This window comes from Lepisma saccharinum, chromosome 19 (assembly GCF_977018435.1).
Source record: "Lepisma saccharinum chromosome 19, izLepSacc3.1, whole genome shotgun sequence".
Taxonomy (NCBI): domain Eukaryota; kingdom Metazoa; phylum Arthropoda; class Insecta; order Zygentoma; family Lepismatidae; genus Lepisma; species Lepisma saccharinum.
In genome coordinates this window covers 17,383,619-17,402,380 of record NC_139247.1, presented here as the reverse complement: position 1 = coordinate 17,402,380, position 18,762 = coordinate 17,383,619, and the positions used below count along the sequence as shown (strand labels likewise).

The 18,762-nt window shown below is 39.3% G+C and overlaps 1 protein-coding gene across 1 annotated transcript in view; it reads right to left on the bottom strand.

Moving 5' to 3' along the window:
- LOC146003086 (uncharacterized) overlaps positions 1-15,088 on the bottom strand; it is a 44,025-nt gene extending 28,937 nt beyond the window's left edge. The window contains exon 1 of the mRNA XM_083141256.1: positions 14,592-15,088. Within this exon, the coding sequence (XP_082997382.1) occupies positions 14,592-14,717 (126 nt within the window). The 5' untranslated portion in view covers positions 14,718-15,088. The remainder of the gene's footprint in view (positions 1-14,591) is intronic.
- Positions 15,089-18,762: the final 3,674 nt, after the last annotated feature.

Sequence of the window (18,762 nt, the reverse complement as noted above, 5' to 3'; positions counted from 1 at the left end):
TTTATGTAGTAATAAACAATATACATATGTGCTATCCTAAAAGTGGTAATGATTTAGATGCTTATATTTAGGTTTACATGTTTATAACCTCACTGGCAATGGTAATTGAATTTGTCCAGCGTTAAAACTGTGTAGACTATTCACGATGAACTCAAAAACCCATTAATATTATTATTATTAATCACTGTTAACTTCACTTTATGCACTAACATGGCTAGCCGCCAGGGGTGTAAAAACCGATCTTGTCACACGAACTCCGGAATTGAACACTTCAGTCTCCCATCGAAGTGGCTCCCCATCCACTCATAAGGCTGTGGCCTGTTTAGCAGTGTGTATCGGTCCGTTATCATTAGTGCCGGATCTACAAACCTATCTTCACACACACACACATCCCTATACATATATACAAAGGTTGTTTCAGAGTGACCCAGACACTACCCTTTTCTCGAGAACGGGAGATCATATTAAGTTGAAACAAAAAAATGCACCACTAACTTGGGCCCAAAGAATCCGTAGAAAGTATTTGCAACAGTCCGAAAGCCACCCTTTGTGGTTTTAGTGGGGGGCACATGCTCTGTTCATGTGATTTTCAAATGGGAAGGGTATGTTTGGAATGCAGATTCGGAAAGGTGGAAAAAAAATATGATTGTGATATGAAACATTTGTCTGTACCACCTACCATTTTCCGTGTAGAAAATGGTTTTGCAAAAAAAGGAAGGTGAGCCAAATCCAGTATACCGAGCTTAACAATTAAGATAAGTGCAGCACCATAACAGTTTTGGAAAGTGCAGGACACAAGTTTTCCAACGATATGCCACCTGATGACTGCGGGACTAAAAAAGGATGAAACCGCATGACCCAAAAAAGGGGGTCTACATTTAGGGAAGAACTCGAAAATTTCAAATAGCAAGGAGGGTCGAGTAATACCTCGTTTTAAAGTTCACAGAAAATGTGAAAAGGATGCAAACATGATTTTGTAATCAACTGACCGGTTTCAAAATGGCGACCAAAACAATTCTGCCCCTTGAAGTTGGTGTTCCAAAGTGAGGAATTGCGTACGTAAATAACAAAACAAAAACACTGGACAGAGTACATAAGATTCTGTACAAATAATTATGGTAATGGGTCCGCTCTTGAAACACCGTACTACTGTAAGCTTTGTTTGAGCTGCAACTTTGAATGCCCTTCACACTTTCTCCAGGCTTAGGCCTGGCAACAAATGGTTTACTGTCATGCACAATAAGAAATTCGTTGGCATGTTTAACGGCTGCTTCGCCAACGAAAAAGGTCCTTTTCTCACAATTGATTGCCAAACCATTGTTTGACAAGAGAAATACACTTAACTGAAATGATGATAAGAAAAACGAAAGAGTGATCAGAAACCAATCAACAACAAAAACGAGAAGAATAGGTAAAGCACCCAGTATGATGCACATTTACCAACTTACAGTAGATGTTCGAAATGTCTTCCCTCGGTCTCAATGCATTTCTGCACACGGACACTGAAATCATTCTGTGCTGCAATAACTTCTGCCTCACTAATCTGCCTGCATGCAGCAACTATGCTCTCGATTATGTCGTCCCTCGTTGTAGGGCGATTTTGGTAAACAATTTCTTTCAGTCGTCACCAGAGGTAATAATCGAAACATGTTAAGTCTGGTGACCTAGGAGGCCAGGGCACAGGCCCACCTCTACCTACCCAGAGACCACGAAACATTCCATTCACCTGATTCCTAGCTGTCAGCTCAAAATGTGCTGGGCAGCCATCTTGTTGTAGCCACATGTGTGTTCTGATGTGTAAGGGGACATCTTCGAGAAGACTGGGCAATTGTTCTTGAAGAAATGTGTGGTACACAACACCCGTAAGCCTTGCTTGAAAAAAATGAGGTCCAATTATTCGTCCACTGATGATTCCACACTACACATTCACAGACCATCTACATCGATGATCAACCTCTTGCATCCACCGTGGGTTTTCGGCGGTCCAGTAATGCATGTTGTGCCGATTTACCTGACCATCACTTTTAAATGTAGCCTAGTCAGACCACAACATTTTGTCCAAGAATCGAACATTTGCATTAACTTGAGCTTGAGACCACATGCAAAAGTCTAGTCTGCTTTGAAAATCAGTTCGGTGTAGCTCTTGATGCAAGGACATGTGGTACGGATGAAATCTGTGATTCTTTAAAATCCTTCGGACTGTATTTGCACCGACACCAGAATCACGAGCAACTTGCCTGATACTCACGAGAGGATTGAGATGGAAGGCTGCAATTACACCAGCAGACCTCTCATCTCAAACAGGCCGAGAAATGCGTTTATGTTTGTGAATTCTAGAAGGCTGAACATTGCCCCTTCTGCATACACGGTCAGCAAGGGTGCAGAAAACATGTCTTGAACGATGTTCCCGATCAGGATACCTTGCAGCATACACACAAGCAGCAGCAGAACTATTTCGTTGGCACTCACCCAACACCATGAGCATATCAAATGCTTCTTCATTCATGAAAGGCATTATTAGTTCACATTCAACAATTTGCCACTGCAAATTAAGTACAGGAATGCACACTACCAGTGAGGAATGCACACTACCAGTGAGGAATGCACTGTAGAACATTCTGAGGTACCACACAATGCCTTCGACGATGCAACCACTTGTAACAGACAGCGGTGAATGAGACCAAGATTGGAGGGGCATATTCGCGTTATCAGTGGAAGCACACTGGAACTGACTGCAATGCAGGAGAGCTCGTCGCACCTCGACCCATGGTACTTTCCGATTGCCTTTGTTAAACCGGGCAGTGGGAACAGCGTACGTGCAGTCAAATGGAACTGGATGCACCGGCAATTGGCGTACTTTGTAATTTGTCGACTGGGCCAGCATGCTGTGTTGTGTACTGTAGCCTACCCAACACATGGAATTATGCTTATTCCTACTCGTACACAATGGACCTGAAGTTCTACTCACTGCATGTTGTACACTCACAGAGGCATGTGCTAATACGAAACCGCAAACCTCTCACCCGGACGTTCAGTACACTGACATAACGTGAGGGGTGGCATGGTCTGACAATGGTAGCAAACCAGTAAGCATTTAGAAACCTTGTCATGAATAAACAGCTGTTCCGCTGGCATTCTTTGTAACAGGATCTTATGTACTCTGTCCAGTGTTTGTGTTTTGCTATTTACGTACGCAATTCCTCACTTTGGAACACCAACTTCAGGAGTCGGATTTGTTTTGGTCGCCATTTGGAAACCGGTCAGTGGATTACAAAATCATGTTCGCATCCTTTTCACGTTTTCTGTGACCTTTAAAATGAGGTATTACTCGTCCCCCCTTGCCATTTGAAATTTCCGAGTTCTTCCCTAACTTTAGGCCCCCTTTTTTGTGTCACGCGGTTTCATTATTTTTTAGTCCCACAGTCATCAGGTGGCATATCGTTGGAAAAACCATTTTCTACACGGAAAACGGTAGGTGGTACAGACAAATGTTTCATATGACAATCATATTTTTTCCCTGCCATTCCGAATCTGCATCCCAAACATACCCTTCCCATTTGAAAATCACACAAACGGGGCACGTGCCCCCACTAAAAGCACAAAGGGTGGCTTTCGGGCTGTTGCAAATACTTTCTATGGATGCTTTGGGCCCACCTTGAAAATGATACCTTTGTTAGAATCATGCAGTCATAACCTTTTCCTGATTAAAGATAGGTTGAAGAAACTTTCACCACTGCATTTCTCGTGAAATTGTAGCCTGATTTGATTGTAGTCTGACTGCCAACGGGGGACCCGGGGTAGGTGATCTAAGGTCGAAATTTTTCCAGGTTTGTCCCCGCATCCAAAATATGAGGGGCCCTACACCCACATACCTAAATGTGCTTTCCTGGCTGTATGCACACGGAACTTTTAACTTTACATTTACCTGTGTATATTGTATTCCTTTCTGTACCCCTGATTAACTACGTTTACTTTTTACATACGTGAACCCTCTACAATGTCAACGGCTGAGGGCCCCCTCTTGTCTCCGGGCCACCACCCTGCACTGCGGGGTTTTGCGGCTTGTAGATCCAGCACTGGTTATCATCCTGGAACACTGCACCACCGTCCGAGAACAATATTTGTATGACAGGGTGCAGATGGTCCTGCAGAATGGTCTTATAGTCCTTGGCAGGGACATGTCCTCTAGAACAATCAGTGGTCCAAAAGAATGCCACGATATTGCACCACACACCATCACTGATCTACCCCATGTTTCACTCTGGACACTAAGCAGTCTGATTGATGCTTCAGATGGCCGTGTGAGGTTGGAGGTTGGGCCTCGCAAGCAAATCAAATGAACAGCTCTCACTACACGACAGCAGAATCCGATCTGCATCTCGCTTCCAATGGATTGTACCCATAGTACAGTCATTCTCAACCTTTGTGACAAGGTGGATTGATTTGAATCAAGTTAATTTAAAATGTCATTTAAAATCAGATGATATATAAAAAAAAATCACTTGCCGATGTAATGAGCCTTGCATTCACACTCTGCATCGTATACACCTGGGTTATCAAGCGGGGAGTGGAAGTACAGTTTGTGTTTGTTCAGTTTATCAGCTTTTTGGAATTGGGTTTGTGCGCTACTTTCATGCCATATGGGAGAAGGGCTTTGGATATGCAGTTGGAAGTGGTTGGATGGTAGGGGAAGGCGAACCATTTATATTGGCCGCTGGGGGTTGATTGTGGAAAGTTAGGGTGTCTGACCTGTATTTCCGCTTTACTGCACCAAGTGGAAAGTTGTGCTTCAGTGTAGCCATGTTTCAGGGCTATTTCAGTGATGATGGCTATCTCCTCTCGTAGATCCTCTTCTCTGCAACAGTAAGAGAAGGCTCTTCGATAAAAGTTCAGCCAAACATTGGCTTTTTGCTTGGGGGGATGACTAGAGAGAGCATGTATGTACTGGTTGCCTGCATCCGGTTTTCTGTAGATAGTGGTTGTAAATTTGTTAAGTGCACGGCTGATGGTGATGTCCAGGAAGTTGATTTTACCAAGTTTTTCTTGTTCTATGGTGAAGTTGAGCCTGGGGTGGATGCCATTTAGCTTGTTCACAAGAAGGTTGAGTTCTTCTGTCTTTTTGTATACGACTATTGTATCGTCCACTTACCTTTAATATCGGATGTATTGTAGTTCTGGAGTGTGGAGTATCTCTTTTTCAGCCAGGTGCATGACGATGTTGGCTAAAGGAGCTGATAGCGGATTGCCCATCGCAAGGCCCTCGGATTGATTGTAGAATTTATCTTCAAACTGAAAGTAATTGTGTTTTAGACAAACTTCCAATAGCCTGGTTATCTTTTGTACCTCTAGAGCAGGGATTATGTTTGTTGTCAGCCATCTTTCAACTGAAACCAGCGCTAGGTCTATGGGGATTGAACTTAACATATCTACTATGTCAATGCTGGTCAGAAATACAGGTCAGACACCCTAACCTACCACAATCAACCCATCCACAAGCAACCCAGCCACAATCAACCCCCAGCGGCCAATATAAATGGTTCACCTTCCCCTACCTTCCAACCGCATATCCAAAGCCCTTCTCCCATATGGCATCAAAGTAGCGCACAAACCCAATTCCAAAATAGCTGATAAACTGAACAAAAACAAACGGTACTTCCTCTCCCTACTTGATAACCCAGGTGTATACGATGCAGAGTGTGAATGCAAGGCTCATTACATCGGCAGGTCCATCAGCTAAACATCGATAGCGGGTAAGCGCACCACACTTGGAATCCCCTACTACAACAGTTATCGCCCGGAAATAGCAGATGACACAAACCCAGACTCACAGTTGACAACAGCGCACCTAGCGGCAGCCAGAGAACTACCAACAAAAGACGCACACCAAGCAACAGTACCGGAAGTTCCAACCAGGACGGTGGCAGTGGCCACTGAAATTAATCGAAAAAGAAGAAAAACAGCTTCGCGGATAAAAGTGAGTACTAGTTTCTCCGTATTTATATACTACCACGTCTCTCTTTTCCAAATTATGAATACTCTTTATTATTAAGAATTTCATATGTCCATATTTATTTACATGTTATTGACTGCTGCCGAGTACCCATAACTCCCCATACCTCTACAAGAAAGTAAAAAAAAAATGTGTGATACATGAAGAACATGTTCCATACGAACAATTTATATTGCTTTTAGCTCTTCAAGATATATTATAGTGGAGTAATGAGATAATGGTATGAACTAAATCTATGGTATTATGTATTATGCATTGCTTTTGTAGTGTTTTTTATAGAAAGGGATTGGTTTTGAAAGTCATGACTAGATGGAAGAATAGCAAATAAATGTGAAGGAAATTTGACATGTTGTCACGTTATGTTTGTAGATTGTATCTTGTTACTGCAGATGATGGTTCAGTGCATATCACTTTCGCATCGCACCAAACTAAAACACCTCCTTGTCAAGCACCGTATTTGATCTTCTGACACAAGCATGTGATGCTTTCATGGTTAGGTTTATAGCATAAATACATTAGATGGTGTGGTGCTAAGCACAGGGGAGCACTTTACATTTTTACATTAGATTTATCCTAACAACAAAAGCATTTAGCCTGAGGTCAGAAGACAAAATACAGCACATGACAAAGAAGGTGTTTGAGTTTGGTGCAATGAGTGAGACCCCTCATGTCACATGGTACTTGGCTTTGTTTGGAAGGTAGGTGTGTATCTGCAGTATGGTAACTGCTTGTGAACTGAAAATAGGCATTGTTTTGATACATTCAGGACTATTGTGTTTCTTGGTCAGGAGCTGGAGATTTATTTCCATGAGTAGCAGGAGGATGGTTTAATGCAGGGAATCCCAAACTTTTTTGTTTCACGTCACCTTTAGCATTTCAAGATTATTTCCATGACGTCCAAGTCAGAATGTAGACCTATCTAACACTTGCAACGCTCAATTACTGTAGTTAAGTTGCTTGCCTTTAATTGAACAATAAACACATATTTCAAATACAGAAACATTTTACACATAAAAAGTACTAAATAAGCACATACATTGGAATAAGTGTCATTTCAATGAAAATATTAGAACATTTCATGGTGCCCCTACAAGAAATCCACGATGCCCCGGGGTGCTGTGGTGCACACTTTGGTGACTGAGAACAAACATGTCAAGTGCAGATGATATTGCAGGAATGTAGGGATGAAGTTGAAAATACGGCAGCAAGTAGAGAGTCTGTTGTCGTTGGTGCAATTTATTTTAAGATGTTCCAAATGTAAGTGGAATTGCTCAACCCTGACCGGAAATTTTTTTGCACATATGAAACTGTGTCTGACATGCATTTTTAAATTATATTTCTGTGGTCTTGTAGTTTCTCTTCGACCCATCTCCATCCGTAAGTACTAAAAAATTATATATTATAAATCATATTGGAAATGGTTGTTAGGTTAGGAGGGTTATTTTTGTGGCGATTGTAATTTGACAATCTTATGTTAGGAGTGTTCCTTTTGCTGCTGTTTGGGAATTTTTATGGAAAAAAAATGGGTAAATGAAGAATATAGAGAATGTCTCCAATTTCATTAATATTTGGTATACTAACTACATTTGGCCTTCTATCACAAATCTGTTCTTGAAATCCCGCGGTCACGTGTAAAAATTGTGGTACTAGTTTACTATTGTTCGAACAGATTTCTACAGAAGAAACTACTTACCGTAATAAGTTCCTGTAGTATTGTCTAACATCGGGAAGGTGTTCTGTGTGAAATTCAGGTAAGTTTTCCACATCCTGGAAACGGATTTCTTCAAATTTTAAAGTTTTGGGCTCATTTGGGGGCAGGTAACTCCGGCCAATTTCTAACATGCCTTTAACAGGGTGTCTATAGAGAAAGCCAGGGAGCCGGAGCGGAGGCGGGGGCACGTTAGAGGTTGGGGACGGTAGGTCAATTTTGCCAGGAGTGGAGCCCGAAATCGGTGCTAAATTTGGACTCAAAAATTTCAAAAAAAATACATTTTAAGTTTAAATTTCCCACTGATTTCGGGATGGATAGCCCCAAAAACCATTCACGGAATGTTCTGTGAAGCAGATAGGTAAGTTCGAATGTCAAAAATTGACGAAACTAAGAAGTTATAGGTGTCCGAAGGATAGTAAACTTTTACCAAAATTGTATACTTATGTCTATATATGTTGCAAAATTATGTTCTTCATTACCGCATTCATTCTCCATACATAAACATAAAAGCCAACTTTGATGATATGAAAATGTGACATTCGACATTCGTTGCGCTGTCTATATTGTTTCCACACTGTTCCTTCGTTACTTGCAGAGCATTAGTTGTTGAGTTGCACTTGAAGAACATTATTCGTCACGCTTAAGGAAGAAGGTTATGAGCATCTTAAGGTAAATCACAGTGTCAACTTTGTGCATATGGAGACTGGGGCTCATACAAACACTATTGAGTCAACATGGAGGCAGGCTAAACAGGGTGGCTACAAACAAGCAGAAATGAAAGTCCCTGACTTTTCCAGGTTTTCCAGGACAAAATTTACATTTTTCCCTGACAATTACAAACTAAACTAAATCGATGTTTTTGCAAATGGAAATAATAAACTCATACAGATCCAGGTATGGTTTTGTTAAGTACCAATATTATCTTCTATGAAATTGACTTTAATTCTCTATAATTTGAATTCAAACTGCAAAATAGTGAATTTGGAAAATTATTACAATTCACAAGCTAGGGAAGGATTACGGAATTTTGTCATACACAGTAAATTTAAAATAAAGTACTTGTTTATTTTTAAAGTTATGACTAAATGAGATAAGAGTGAAGAGTGATTGATTAAGAAATACAATTTGTAATTTATCAGTCTCCTTATACATTCTCGGTATTATATGTTGATATTTCCACTGAGGTTTGGAACCCTCTGCTTGCAGGAACCATGAGTGCGGACTCATTTTTCAATGCATAAAGCTACTTCTCTCTTCTCTGTAAAGCAAACAACTTAACTCTTGCATATAAGTAAAACAATTGAATCGAACAAAATAAAGTGTCATATTTCCTTACATTATCAATGGGATTTCTGCTTCAGTACAGTATATCCAAGTGAAGTACTGTGAAACTGACAACATGCAGTTATGCCATTAATGCTGACAAAAAGGTTATGTAGGTATTAGAAATTTAACGCAAGGAATTTATAGAATTTCACTGTATAGGTACCTCATTTACCTAAGCACACATTAAAACAGGAACACTCTAATAATAAAAGCTTCTGAAAGTTCATATACGAGGGGCATCCTGAAAAAAAGCTCCAATGGTGCCTATACGCAGCACTAGTCAGAGAGCGACACACACACATGCAGGCAGGAAGAAGTGGCATGTAGCTGTAATCTGGTACAGTTGCAATGCAGCCGGTTTAGGACAGTTCTAGGTTAAAGATTGCAGCTCTCATACAGTCTCCCAATGACTGCGATGTAGCCTACATTGCACAATCAGAATTTGGCACAGACCCACCAGCAATCGTGTGAGGTGTGCAGACCGGACATCGTGAGTGATAGTATGGTCAGACGATGGTGCAGACAATTCACGGAAGGCCAATCGAATGTGCTAAACCCATACAGCTCAGTACACACGGGTACTTTGCATCACTTCGGGTGAGAGATCTTGGACAACTCCCTGTACAGCCCTGGCCTTGAATGTACCGACTTTCATCTCTTTGTTTAACTGAAGAGGTTTCTGGCAGGGCAAGGATTTGACAGCTACACCGCGGTAGAGATAGTTCCAGTCTTTGCTGTCAGACACATATACCATGGGCATACAAAATTTAGTGCCATGCTACGACAAATGCCAGAACAATGGTGGTGATTATGCCGAAAATTAGGTTAGAACTCACTGTTACTAATACAATAAATTACAACTGATATTCTTGTTTTATTTATGCCTAATCGGTAGGGACTTTGATATTTTGGTATTTTTTTTCAAATTGGTGTATTTTCTTATTTTTTTATTTTTTAAAGTACGGTGTTATTTTTCCCAAAATTCAATTTTCATTTTAGTGCATTTTCTGGCAAACATCTGAAATTATGGTGTTTTTAAACTACTGTTGTAAGTCACATGGCTTATGCCTCTTCGTGAGAGTTTGATATCTTGAAAGTTATTTTGGGAAAGTTATTTTCCATATTCCTTTTTTAATTTTAAGGTAAGGATTTTAGATAATGGAATTTTCCCTGTATATACTGAAGGGTGCATAATGACCATAACTGGCGACGCACCCAAAAAATGAAAATCAATCAATCTCACGTGACAGATACCGATATATTATGGCACCAAAAATTGGCATTATCTTTTTTTGACTTCTTAGTGTTAAGTTTCTCAAAATTCGCGTTTTTATTTTAGAACATTTATCTCCCAAATATACCGAAACTTCATACTCTATTGTGCTTTTAAATTATTATTTTAAATTGTAGGTCACATGGTCTACGTATTTTCGTGACAGTTTGATATGTTGGAACAGATTTTTGAGGAAGTAAAAGTAAAGTGCTCCCCTGTACTTTTCCATGAAGTTGTATAGGGGTGTGGAGTTAGGGTCCCACACTTTCTTGATCACGGCTGAAGGTGGGGGTGATGTGATCTGCACCATGCTCCTGGTTACCTTTATCCCTCAAAGTTTCCTCAAGGTACCAGCTTTAATTGATGCTGGGTGGGTGCCGGAGCAGTTTGAATAGGTGGAAAACATCCCGGTTCTCCCCTGCAGAGGATCGACTCCGATCTCGCATAGTAGTCAGACGGCCTAACGAGTGAGCTCCACTATTACTCGCTCGACAAATGCCGATGGTGCGCACTTAGCTTGGTAATTCAAAACATATCTCGTGTGACAAATACGAAGATGTGGCTCCCGTGTGACGGTAGATACGCACTCGATCTCCTGTTAGAACCCTGCCACTTTGCTCTGTGATGCAAATGGTTTTGATAGAAGTTGAAAAAATCGTGGGAAATACATGATTTAATGTGGCTGTCGGAATTATTCCATGTACGTATAACTCTATAGTTTACTCTTGAGTAAAATGTTGGAAAACTTGCATGTTCTATGTACACAAACATGGCCTAGAAAAGACAAGAATGTTGGATTTCATGGAATTTTTCGTTGTTTTAGGACATTTCTTTTAAAAAAATCGCTAAAAATGCCAACAATTCGCATTTTATGCCAAACTTGCATTATTTCGATATTTCGAACGGGCGAAAAATGTGTCCAGACATCACTGCACATTCCTAAACATAACTTCGCAGCAATTAACATTTTTCACAGTTTTGGCGTTTGCGAAAAATCAATGTCCCTACTAATTGGAAATTACTTTCTGGCCACCCCTCGTATAAATCAGTAGATGGAAAGTGAAAATTTATCAGGGCTGACAGAGAAAGTCAATTCTTGAAGAAAGTGATTTGCTTTTATGATTGAATGATTTGAGTAAATATGATATCAAAATATTTACGTATTTATTATTAGTATTTTATTTCAAAATATTGGACATTAACCTTACTCAGTGAGAGATTAATGACCATCTCTCACGAGTTTACACAGAGAGGACAGAGAGTGGCATTAATTTCATTGCAATACTAGTGTCGCAGTAAATTTCAGGTTGGGAGAATGCACTTGCCAATTTTTATAACGTTCACCAATGCAGGTTTATGTTTCACTTTTTCGTGATAGTATTCAATATAGTATATCCTGTTTAGTTGGATTCTTCTTGATATATAAGAATAGTGCAATGTCATTGTAAACGTATGTTAACTTGTGCGAAACCAGTAATACGTCAGGATGATGAAAGAAAACCTTTGTAAGCACTGCTACATTAAATAAGGTGAAGTGAGCCAGAAGAGTAATAAAATTCCAGCAGCATATTTGCAGTCTAAAGCTCTTCTTGTTTATGCATGCAATTTTTGTTGGATGTTGCAGTCCATGCAATTTCTGTCGCATGTTGTTGTGAGATACTTTGTCGGGTGGCGATATTCGACAAAAATCGTATGTATCAATGGAACCTATTTGTTTCCATGTTCCTTCAGTTTGCCCAACAAAATGCCTTACTACGACATACGACAACCATCGGACAGCACCACCTGCTCTTATCCCCTCCATCTGTTGACAAGTTCCCTTACTACTTTCATACGGACAAAAAAAAATGATAATTCAATTCATTTTCCATGAAATATTTAGAGGCTTAACCTTTACTCCCCCGATGATACCATATAGTATCATCAGAGTAAGGTCGTACTGGCCCAATGATACCATATGGTATCATGGTGCTGATTAAGAAATGAATGTGCTTTTTGGACCTTCATACTCTTATGTTTGGGTGTAATCTCTGACACAGGTCTGGAGCAAGCCTGAAAAATTCATATTCATGACCAACCTCCCCTCCATTCCGCAACATATCCATGCCACATTTCCGAACAGAGTTTCACATTTTGACTCATTATTCAACTTGTATGGCACCCAGGAACATGAAACATGTTTCAATCTCTTTGGAAATGTCCATTCTTTGAAGATAATACTAATGTTTGCGCCTTCTCCCCAAAATAGCGGGAGAAGAGGGGGCACACTCCAGATTTTTGTTTGTTTTTTCTTTGAAATTCGGTGGTCTCGCCCCCAACCCCCCCCTCCCCCTTCCTCGGTTCGGCGTTCTGAATTGTACATGGTTATATGCTCTGATGTTTTAGCTGCAAAACAAAAGTTACACGAAGTAGATTGCTCCCATAGTGTCCGAGTTATAACAATTTTCTGAGCAATATGCAAATTACCTATCTTTCATAAAGAACAGAGTTTCACATTTTGGCTTATTATTCAACTTGTACGGCACCCAAGAACATGAAACATGTTTCACTCTCTTGAGAAATGTCCATTCTTTGAAAAGAATAGTAAAGTTTGCGCATTCTCTTCAAAATAAAGGGAGAAGAGGGGGCACACTCCAGATATTTATGTTTTCTCCATTGAAATTCGGGGGACGTGCCCCCCCCCCAAGCCCCCTTCCTCAGTCCAATTTTCTGAATTGTACACGGTTGCATGCGCTGATGTTTTAGCTGCAAAACAAAAGTTATCCGAATTAGATTGCTCCTATAGTGCCCGAGTTATAACAATTTTCCTCCAAAGAGTGTTCGAATTTAAAATTCCGGGCGAGAGAAATTTCTCTCTCTCTCTCTCTCTTTCCTTGTGCCTTCACTGGTTTCTGGCGCCATGGTTGTGTTGCACATAAAAGTTGAGGCCGAAACTTACGAACGAGATTTCCTGTTCTCGTGCAGAGTTCCATAACGATATTTTTAAATAAATAAATAAAAAAAAAAAAAATTAAAAAAGTTAATGAAGATGAAATTCCCTGACATTTCCCTGACTTTTTTGACACCTGAAATTCCATGACTTTTCCCGGTTTTCCAGGTCTGTCACCACCCTGGCTAAAGCAACTTTCAATTCTTCTGGAACAAAAAAACATTTCTTCTCCGGTTACCTAGCGAAATATATGTTCCTGAAAAGGTGCATTCAATTAAAATGTCATCGCATGTTGGAATTTTTCAAGCTAGACGGAATGCTGTACAATCCGACAATCTGGGAGAAGAATGATCAAGATGACGACAGTGAGGAAGGAAAGACGAGGTAGAAGATCATGTGCAATGCGGACTATAATTAGAGGTAGGTTTGGCAACGGTGTTTGCGCAGAGAGGAACGTAGTGCTACACAACTTATATTTTGTAACAACATGTGCTCATTGGGAAAAGATTTAACTGATATCTCCACGAAACTTTCTCTGATAAGGTTCGAGTAAATAAGTATCTTGAATTTCGTTAATATTTGGTATATTAACTAGTTTTTGCCTTCTGATCAGTACATTATGCATGGGTAGCCCAACGAACTATGCACGGTTAGCCCAACAAACTATTGACCGATAGCCCAAAAACACATTCACGAAAAGCCCCACGAACAATTTCCGGCAAGGTTAGGTTAGGCAAGCATAGTTATAATTTTGTTCGTAAAACAATGCGATACAGATTACAAAAAAACAACTTCAATCTGGTTTTTCCACGATTTCCAGATGTGACTGCGGCATTTCAACAACAGATTCGTGATTAGAAGGTCAAATTTAGTTAGTATATCAAATATTAACGAAATTGGAGACATTCTCTATATTCTTCATTCGCTCCAAAAAATGAAAGTGGTCCGGAATAGGAGCTTATTTTACTTACACGGGCAATACTATGGGATCAAATATCTTCATTATTTGTGTTTCCCTACTGCTGGAACCACATTTACATTATGTAAAACATTGAACTCTGTCGACTAAAAAAAATGCGATGTAATTCTAGAGGGACAGTGGGTCAACGGCCTCTGCTGCAGTTTCTGCCACACCAGTTGCAATGTGACCACTATAAAAAATCAACCACTTTACTACAGAGTCTGTGATACTACTTGTAATTATACATGAGTGGCATGGTTAACTAATTTGGAAAGCTGTACAATTAAAGATATGTGAGATATAGGTATACACAGAGAGAGATAGATTAAACAGACAGACAGAGATCTACATGAATCCACATATAGTTGAAATTATTCTTACCCATACGCCAAGGCAACTCTTCATTTTCCTTAGAATTTCAATTCCATTTTCATCACCTTTGAGAATACTTGTACTATCATTTGAACTACTTGGTTTAGAACAGAAAAAACATTTCGAATAAGCCATTATTTCATGAAACTAATTCAGCACTAAATGTAGTTACTGTTCATCACTCATTCACTAATACTTTCTCTCACATATACTTTACTGAAGAGGGTATTATTATATACTATTTTTAAGGCGCCAGATTACGTATTAGGTTTACACCAAATGATATATATATATCATTGTTTACACTTTATCGAAGGTTTCACAGGTAATCTTTTATCGCACAACACAAGAGCAAAACTGGGTTCTGACGTCACCGTAAAAATATTCCGTCGTTACGATATATGCTTAACTAGTTATGCTAGACTCGTTAGGTTTAGTTCACTCAGCATAAATAACACATTTCACGTATATTTATGCTAAAGGAAACAAAACTAACAGACCACACCCAAAACATATGATTTTATTTCTTACGTCACAACAACAAGTTTGTCTGGCGGTGTGCGATAAAGGATAGTTTACACAAGACACAGAATATTGGGTAGTTTTAAGTAATCGCGATTCCGCCATGATTCCGCCACGACAATTTTCTGAATCTTACACGTCTCGAACATTGGGATTTAAAAAATCTCTGTCCTGCACATCCCTTGTCCACACTAGTAGGAGTGTGCGGGACGCGAAATTTCTTTTTCCACATATCCCACGACCCGCACCGGAAGTGATAATGAAATCCAGATTCCGGGGCCTCACAAAATCAGAGTAGCCAACCCAGAAAAATAAATAGATTTAGAAAGAAGCTACGGACGTATGCGAATATGTCGTTTTCTTTAAACAAAAATGAGAGTTGTTAGTTAGCAACATTGCGACTGAAAGGCACAAGCACAGATTAGGGCGGATTAGGGACGCAAGGAAACGCAAATACAAACTTCGTGGCAAAGATGTCGCATTTGCTTCTGGAAATTTTTCTCTGCGACATTTGTGCAAAAACCTACAAATAAATATAAAGAGCCATTGAATGCACATGCCAAATGAGCTCATAAATGTACAACAAATTAAGGTAATATTAAATGTCAGTGGATTGCTGCAGCTTGAAATGACACCAGTATAAAGTGCTTGGAAATTTGAAGGAAGTTATTCACGTAAGAAAAATTTGGTGAATTCGATTCTTTCGAAGGGAAGTTATTTCATGAAACTCACGATCTTGTTGCCGAAAGTCTGGGCTTCGAACCCTAGCCAAGGCAAGGACAGTTCTATTTCATCTCTCGTTGCAATATCCTCTACAGCAAGAAAAAAATACGTATATAAAAAAGAAGAACATCAGTCAAAATTTAAATGTCCAGTTGAGTTTTGTGTAAAGTCCACATTTAGTATCTTTCTTTTTTTTATAGATGCGGTGTGCCCATTCTGCGGGTGAGGTTAATCGCGACAATAAAGTGGATAAGGTAATGAGTGAAAAATCTCGGTAACATTATAGTATAAGGGAAACGAATTTCTCTAAATTTACAGGAGAAAGTACTTGCGGAAATCGGTAACATTATAGTATAAGGGAAACGAATTTCTTCAAATTTACAGGAGAAAGTACTTAAATGTGTGTGTTGTTAGGGTAAGACTGCAGAATATGGGCTGCTTAGGAGGAATGCGGTTCATAATTTTTTGGTAATGTTTTGTAGTTAGTAATCGGGAAAAGTAAGTTTGAAGGTGCGGAATAAAAATTTTCGGTAAATGTCTGTTATATCGGGGACACAATAAAATCGGATATTTTGTGTTTCGGATGGTTCGTACTTACCAATTATGTATTGCGGAACATAGTTGAAGGTGCCATTATGTTTTTTACACAAAAATAACATTGATTTTTCACATTACGAGTAATTCTTTTGGTTCCTTTCTTCCGGTGCGGAACATACAATATGCCACGCACAGCTGTGGATCATTGCACGTCGTGCTTGTGTTTTTTTCGATTTGGAGTGGGTATGCAGTGTTTCAACCTTCTTAACCGAAAAATGCCTACTTTCGTGTTCATTATGTCATCCAAACCATTGACAGATAGCCCCACAAACCATTGCTGGATACCCCAAAAATCATTCATGATAGCCCCACGAACCATTGACGGATAGTCCCAAAAACCATTCACGATAGCCCCACGGACCATTTCCGGCAAGGTTAGGTTAGGTAAGCATAGTTAAAAAAATTCTCATAAAAAAAGGCAGCTTTGGAAACACTGGCGAGACCGCGTGACTTTCGACACTCGCCCCATCTGCAGGTACGTAATGGAAACAACAGCATAATGTTATCGCCTTGCACAAAATGCAAGTTTATTATATCAAAAGTGCTTGTTTCTTGTTGTGCAGCATTCTACGGTGAGAAAATACCTCCACGAACTTTCCAAATGGTACAGAAACTGTAAAAATGAAGAAATGTGTCTCCAATATGAGACATTTACCAAATTTTCTTTGAAAGAAACGAGAAATTCGTATCCAGGTTGGGCGCTCTTTGTAGGAAAAAGTGACATGGTGGCGCACATTTTTGCATAAATCTAGTGAAAGCAAAAAATGCCTACGTTGTTAGGTAGTTAGGTTTAGTTCTCTTAGCCCAAAGAATAATTTTTCATTGTATTTATGCTAATGGAACCTAACCTAACCTTGCAGGCATTTCTCTTCTGACATTTAAACACAAGGTAGCAAAACTCTTGTGCGGAGAGGAAGACCCCGAAACAAATGACAGCAACTGTGTGTAAACAATATGGACGCGAACAAATGGAGAAATGCATTGCTTTTAGTAGCAGGAAAAACTTTTTTTTATGCCAATAATATAATAGTAATCGGAAAAGTACCACCGGAAAATGGATGTAGAAGGTACATACTTTCAGGGGATATAAATTTTGTTAGTCTATTTAGAGGAAAAAAGCAGCCCATGTACTGTAGTGAGACCGTTCTATTTCATCTCATCGTTGCAATATCCTCTACAGCAAGGAAAAAAAATATAAAAAATATGAAAATCAGTCAAAATTTAGATGTATTTAAAATTAACAAAATTTAACAGTATTAAATGTGTGTATTGTAAAACTAGTTTTTCTATGTATCTTCTAAAACATTTCTTGAGGTGTTAATTGACTGTTACTGACATTATCCTCTACTACACACTTGACTACTAAATAATTTTGATGATACAGATATATACGTCATACAAAATGAATATACAATATTCAATCATAGTGCCTACCATGTATTCCAGCCCTTCCTTCCCAAAACCTGTGAGCTGTTGACCTTTGACGCAGATGTGGAAGGCATGTGGATTATGACATCAAGGTCAAATTCATAGATTTCTGTCTAAATGGGAGGCTGCAACAGGGGCAGTGAAGGCACAGATAAAGTAGCTCCCCCATGAAAGAAATTTCTAAAATCTAGAGATGGAGAAAGTGATGCCCATAACTAGATACAGAGTGGCCAAAAGTGGGGAAACATGTCATCAAAAATTTTAAATGTTTTCATCTTTTGGGAATTATGTATAGAATAAATTTCACCATATGACAAGATTCACAAAACTTCAAACTATACATTTCAAATCTTCCAAAATCAATATCAATTTTTTTATGATATAAAATTACATCTACAGTACAAAAATGTCTTAAGGTGACCATAACCGTTGCCGGAACGAGTTTACAATACCGGACCACTCTCGAATTACTATGAAATGTTGCCTACTCACTAATTGTGAACTCAAACACGAATCTGCATGTAATAATTGGCGGTCAAGCATGGAAATCGAGGAAAAAAACTAAATAAACTATGTTTTCTTAACGTACCATAAGAACAATACCTCCACGGAAGATGCCATTTTCCCAACATGAAGAAATCAACAGGCAAGACAAGGTATAGTTCTCGTAGCTAACCTAACCTCATAGGCATTCCTCGTCTTACGTCAGCAAGATTGTTGTGCATAAAGGAACACCATTAATGAATTGTGAAAGAAAGATGGTTCCGAATTGCTGTGTAGGGACAATCACCGTGGTAAATCGCAATGTTATTTTACAATTTCTAGACGTAAATGTACAATTTTAACAAGTGACTGCCAAATATGAACTACAGTTACGTCATGAGGACACCGAAATTAGTAAGTAGGCGAA